At 42.1% G+C, this 6,769-nt stretch overlaps 1 protein-coding gene across 1 annotated transcript in view; it reads left to right on the forward strand.

Annotated features, from left to right (window-relative positions):
* The window catches only part of LOC103509128, a gene marked incomplete at its 5' end in the record, with an annotated part of 65,409 nt that extends 58,868 nt beyond the window's left edge, over positions 1-6,541 (forward strand). Inside the window, 6 exons of the mRNA XM_026823536.1 lie at positions 231-401; positions 1,266-1,470; positions 1,913-2,085; positions 2,995-3,165; positions 4,891-5,046; positions 5,522-6,541. Coding sequence (XP_026679337.1) covers positions 231-401; positions 1,266-1,470; positions 1,913-2,085; positions 2,995-3,165; positions 4,891-5,046; positions 5,522-6,049 — 1,404 coding nt within the window. The remainder of the gene's footprint in view (positions 1-230; positions 402-1,265; positions 1,471-1,912; positions 2,086-2,994; positions 3,166-4,890; positions 5,047-5,521) is intronic.
* Positions 6,542-6,769: the final 228 nt, after the last annotated feature.

The following is a 6,769-nucleotide window of genomic DNA, read 5'->3' on the forward strand; positions in this document are numbered from 1 at the left end:
GGATACGGTCGTTTATAGAGAGTTAAACTCACACAGAGAAAAGGTCTCTACGATGCCCATAATCCCCCAACGGACCCAAAATGACAGATAAAACATTATCTGTCAAGATAAAATTCGCCCCAGGCGGAAATCGAACCCGCGGCCTAGCGCTTACAATGAAGAATGGTCTTTGACTTGCCAAAATGGATCACAAATAAATAATTTACTAAACCCCCTGTCCTATTTTTCAGTTGGACCTGGTCAAATTCACATGTGTCCCGATTTCGGAACCCCTGCTCAAGTTGGAACCGCCCCTGGCTGAAATAGCAGTCGAGTGTTTCGAATGTATCATGAGGTTCATGGGAGATCTGCCGACCACGCCTGATCTGACAGAGGTCAAGTGTGTGTACACGATATTGATGGTGAGTTGAATATAAATAATTTAAAGTCAGAAAATTTCCGCCCTGGCCGGGATATATTCAAACCCAGCACCTCCAGGTTGAGAGTCAGTGCTCTTGCCACAGAGGTTGGCCAAAATTAAATGATCTAAAAATTCTCAAGAGGTTAGATAGAGGGGACTGTAACTGCTAAGGTCTTATCATCCGGAAATGGAACAGAGAAAAGGAGAAAAGCATAGGAGAAAGCCAGCCGTTCCGAGAACGAACCTTATCTGTTCAGGATAAAGTTCGCCTCGAACGGGAATCGAACCCATGACCTAGCACTTACAAGGAAGACGCTCTACCCACCATCCACCAAACCACTAATTTTATTAATAGAGTAATAATAAGAAAGAAAAAATATAGAATCTAAATAATTTAAAGTCAAATAAGTTTAATAATTTAAATTTAAAAATAAATTTATTGATCTAAAAAATTCCAAGAGGTTTGATAGAGGAAACTGTAACTGCTAAGGTCTTATCGTCCTGAAATCGATGAGAGAAGAAAGACAGGATAGGAGACAACCAACCTTTCCGAGAGCGAACTGAACTGTCTGCTCAGGATAAAGTCCGCCCCGGGCGGTAATCGAACCCGTGACCTAGCACTTACAATGAAGACGCTCTACCCACCAAGCTAACTAGGGTACCACTACCACTAAGGTTTTTTAGTGAGCGAAACATCAGGAACTGAATTAGAATAAACAGTTAAAAACATGATGTTAAAAACAACAGTTAAAAACATGATGTTTTTAACTGTTTATTCTAAAACGTTTTTACTATAATAATGTTCTTACTGTTTTCATTCATATTATGTCCGGTGTTTCATTTATAACATGTGTTTCATTCCCAGCATTGTCACACGCATGAGCCACTCCGGGACGAGGTGTACTGTCAGTTAATGAAACAGACCACCAGTAATAAAACCGAGAGTTGTCAGCGGGGCTGGCGGCTGCTTAGCATTGTGGCCGCCTATTTTACCTGCTCGGATACCCTGCGGCCTTTCCTGCTCAAGTATCTCGAGACAGCCGCCTATGATAAGCGAAGAGCTTTCCATGGTGAGTGAAAATAAGATAGAATAGAATAGATCAATTGAATAGAATTTACATAGAATGGAGAATAGATTATTCTCTGTGAATTCTGTAAAAAGATATGATGAACTTATAGAATATAGAATTATAGACCTACTAAATCCAAAATCAGCCTGGATTTTCCCTCTGTCAAATTTAAGAGGGAGAAAAATTGTGCCTGATCGAATCACAAAAGTGTTGCATAAAAACACCGTTGTTTTGTTTTCTATTAATTATATTTATTTAACACTTACCAAAACAAAGGCCTGTTTTTTTGGTCTCAGTGTCCAGGCCCGTATTCCGGATTTTGTCGAGGGGGTTTAGCCGGGCTTCGTCGCCCCCCGACACCTAAATACGCTCCTGTCAGTGTGATCTACAATAAGACCAATGTGACACTCAAAGAGGTTATTTTAACCGTTTTACTCCACAGGAACGGCCAGTGTCTGTCTGCAGAATCTACGAAAGACCCTCCGGTATGGTGGTAGGAAGAACGTCCCCTCAGTAGAAGAAGTGACGGCAGTATCAGCCGGTAGGAACTCCAAACGACAGCTGTACAGATTACCAGGGGGTAGCGAAACCGTCATCAACACTAAGAGTACAACGGTGAGTCGGGTGGAAGAGCTTTCGGGTGTGGAGGTTGGTGGTTCGATTCCAAGTCATAGGAAAACATTGTATCGAGGTGTATTAGGATTAGGAGGGGATATGGCAAATGTACATCTGTGACAAGTTTAAAATTGATTCTAGAAGGTAGGCACTTTTTTTTAACAGTTTGACAGAGGGAACTGTAACTGCTATTGGGTGGGAGAGCTTTCGGGTGTGGAGGGGTTGGTGGTTCGATTCCAATTCATAGGAAAACATTTTATCAAGGTGTATTAGGATTAGGAATATAATGTAATAGGGTGTTGCCATTATACTTTGTCAATTACCTGTATTGTATGCACTTTAAAATTAATAAATTCAAATAATTAGGAGGGGATATGGCAAATGTACATCTGTGCCAAGTTTAAAATTGATTCAAGAAGGTAGGCACTTTTATTACTCTCTATTTTTTGTTCGATTCAATGGTCCCCACATGATCATCCATCTGGATACTGACCAAGCGCAACGTTGTTTAACTTCGGTGATCCATTGAGAACTGGTGCACTCAACCTACTATCGCGGCTGGTTATAGCAAGCACAAGACACCCCTGATGGTCACTAATCCAAATACCTACCACACACAATGTTGCTTAACTTCAAGGTATTCCTTTGGTACTGGTCCATTGAATGTGCTATCGCCGTGTCGCGGGCTGTAAAGTACTGCATTTATTATTCTCTATGAGTTTTAGGTAACAAGTCCTTTAACTTACGAGTCCCTAATTCCCTAAAACCCAGCAATAGTGGTCAAATTCTCTAACAATACTGATCATAAAATTCCATACCTCGGCTGGGATTGAACCCACGCCCCCCTGATTCCCAGACAAGCTTCTTGAGTGTAGGTCTGTCCTAACTTTCAATTCTCTTTCTCTCCAGGTCGTGGAAGACATTTGTATCGAAATGTGTCAACTAATCAACGTCAATAATGATTTGGAGATGGAAGAATTCTCCCTGTATTGTATTGTAGAAGGAGATGCATTCACTATGCCTCTCGCTAAGGAAGAATATATTCTGGATGTCACCACTGAACTACATAAGAATCAACAGGTAACAATTCAATTCTAGCGATATAAGCGCTAGGCCGCGGGTTCGATTCCCGCCCGGGGCGGATTTTATCCTGATGGGATAATGTTCGTTCTCGGAACGGCTGGCTTTCGGGTGGAAGAGCTTTCGGGTGTGGAGGTTGGTGGTTCGATTCCAAGTCATAGGAAAACATTGTATCGAGGTGTATTAGGATTAGGAGGGGATATGGCAAATGTACATCTGTGACAAGTTTAAAATTGATTCTAGAAGGTAGGCACTTTTTTTTAACAGTTTGACAGAGGGAACTGTAACTGCTATGGTCTTATCGTCCCGAAATCGAAGAGAGAAGGAAGACAGGATAGGAAATCGAGCAGTATAAATAAGCACTATTATTATTACCACTTAAAACGCGACGGCGAAGGGACAATCGCAAATAGTATAATCGAAAAAGAAAAAGATAGCGAGGTTTGTTCTCGGGAAAGGGGCTGATGACGGAAAAGTCGTTCGCGCCCCTTTAAAAAAAAAAAAAAACGTTCTCGGAACAGCTGGCTTTCTCTTATCCTACCTTTTTCCTCTCTTCGCTTTCGGGATAGCCTTAGTTCCCTCTATCAAACCTCTTGGAGGAAAAAAATCTATTCAATTCCTTTATCTTCTATTTTCCCTATTCTATTCTATACTATTCTATTCTATTCTCACCTCCTTCTCCTGTCCTATACGTTTGGTGAAGGCGGCATCTCGGAAGCAGGACATACAGACGGCCGTTAGTTTCTCCACACATTCAGCCAGAGGTATAAGGCTGAGGATATCGTTGAAACCGGTTCTTTGGAATGTACCGTCTAGAGCGGCTACCACGACTATCTTGCCAGCATTGGCCATGGATTCCGCGAACGAAACCACGTCTGGGAACTGGGGAACAACGAAATAGGGGATTAACGCGTTGTCGGAAACTCATTTGTTTGAGGACCGGGAAAAACTAGCAGCACGCGATTGTCCAGATGTTTACTGATCCGGAAACTAACCACGAGCAACGACATTTGTCCCTTTCTTCTTCTTCTTCTTCTTCTTCTTCTTCTTCTTCTGAGATAAATCGATTTAAAAAATACCGGTAAATCGTGAACTTTGACGTCACGGCATACGCTCCCGGAGGTGATGACGTCATAATTCATGAATCCCGCTTCGTTTGTTTGTGCGCAAGCGTTTCTGCGCATTTTGACGTGAAATCTGACGTCACAACTATTTGAACTTTTTCATTAGAACGGCAATTAAAAATTGAATTTTCGACCTTTTAAATTTACTTTTTCGGAGTTTTGACATCAGATTTGGATTTTTCACTACTTTTTACGTAGGAATCAACCATTTATTAATAATTTTTACCCATTTGTAACTGCTCCATTCTAGCGGTGTAACTGCACCGAGGGGGATTCATGGTCTCTAGCCAAGATTACTTAGCCCGTCCCGAACCGCAATCTACCATCATGAGGACCTGTGCTTTTCCTTTGAAGCATGATAAACCCTTTATAACCTCCAGCTAGCCAGGCTTAGGGTTTAGCTGGTCTGATATATTTATAGTCCCAGAGGAAGACACTGGTCTGCTCCCTGTTTAAGGGCCCCCAGCCATTCTGTAGTATGCTCATTTTTGGTTGGGTAATTATTGTTAGTTGTATCGGAAGGCCAACAATCACCATCGATGTTGGTAGCGTAGTTAATGATTGTCCATCTAAACACCATTTTCCCCGTTGCTTCTCCCAGGTGTTCTACCTCATCTTCTGCCGCTCAGTGTGGTACTTCCCCCTTCGGTTGGACTGTCAGCTTTACGTACAAGTGTTGTTCAACCAGATTGCTCCAGACTATTTGGAGGGGCTTCTCCTAGTGCTACCCAACGAGCAGATACCGCAAGATATAGTGGTGAGTGTTTCAGAGGACGCGGGTTCGAACCCCGGACGGAGCCGAGAGTTTCAACGCTTTTTTTTTACATTTAGGTATTTATTGATTGATGGGTTTTCAAAATAGAGTCCTACCTCAAATATTAATTGGCCCCATTGTAACGCAATCTCTATGACATGACTGAGGGGATTGGGCTTGCACACCGAAGGTTTTTTCGGCTTCGGCGTGGTCTCCACCTCGTGAGGTATAAAAGAAGCATTTTGTAATTCTGTGATACCCACAAAAGTTCTGAAATGGCTCTCAGCTTCACCAGAAATAATTCACGATCTGATTAATTATTTACCATTGTGAGAAAAATCTCCATTTACTGAGAGAGTCCATCAGGATGGTTTTACACCACCTTACCTTTTTTACCTGAAAATAAACTAGCTCCTCCATTATCAAGAAGGCTCATACTGAGACATTAATCACACCTTCTCTTCCCTCCCCCCTGCAGTATGACGTGGCCAAGCTAGCCGCCCTCCTCCACCGAGCAGCGGACATGTCCCATCCCCCGGCCATGAAGGAAACCAAGTTCCTCCTCCCCAAACCTGCCCTCACGCAACGCGACATCAAACCAGCCCAGTGGGTACAGATGGTCCAAAGCCATTGGACCCAAACCGCACCCCTGCACAGCATACAAGCGAAGGCTCAACTTTTGGAGATCCTTTCAAAGTGGCCACTCTTCGGGTCTAGCTTCTTCGCGATAAAGAGAAACGGGGACCAGCAGATACTAGCGCTTAACAAACACGGTGTTCATTTCCTGAACCTCCTCACGCACGAGACCATATCATCCGTGCCTTACGGAGATGTTATCAGCACGCGCAAAGTGCGCGCAGAGAGTGGCACGCTGTATTTGGAGATGAAGTGTGGGAATTTGTTTCAGCAACGCGTCGCGCGCATACAGACAGACCAGGCGCATGAGATTGCGCGACTTATCAGGCAGTATATGAGTTTGGATAGGCAGAAGAATGTTATCCAGTGATAGAAGTGCTGGAGCTTGACTTAGCGTACATATACCTATTGTTGTCTGTATAACTCCAGACAGCAGTGCGCTCAGATAAATAGGGATTGTTAATTTTATTGTTAAGGTGTGTCCACACATAATCGACGCCCGGTCGGCTGTGTGGACACACCTTCATAATTTTATAAGGACATTAGTAAATATAACAGCTAACGAGCGGTTATAGTTAAGTAACGTTGAGCTTGGTTGGTATCTGGATGGATGTCCGTTTGGGCAATCACATGCTTCTGACTTTTCCCCGGGACCACTGGGGCTGGTTATCTAGGTAACTCTTCATTTACGAGTACCTATGATTCTTCTATATTACATACCTAATACTTATGTATTTATGTAACTTTACATAATACTTATGTAACTTTATTTACATTTTCAACTTTTTTTCTTCCATGCTACAGGGCCATAGTATAGTTATTTTACTTAATCGTTGTATATTTTTCATTTATTTTTAGTACATATTATTTAGACTATTTTTTTTTTTCTTTTTTCTTTTATTTAATTTCGGATAAAAAGTATCTAGAAGAACCTAAAGCAAAGTTTTTAATTAAAGGTTTTTCCACTTTAATAATGAAAATGACAACAAATTTTGCAAATTGCAAAGTTGGCAGGTCTGAGGAACTTGACAATTTATTGTTCAAATAACTTATACCTATTGTTGTCTGTATAACTCCAGACAGCAGTGCG

Source organism: Diaphorina citri, unplaced genomic scaffold (genome assembly GCF_000475195.1).
Source record: "Diaphorina citri unplaced genomic scaffold, Diaci psyllid genome assembly version 1.1 scaffold470, whole genome shotgun sequence".
Lineage (NCBI taxonomy): Eukaryota > Metazoa > Arthropoda > Insecta > Hemiptera > Psyllidae > Diaphorina > Diaphorina citri.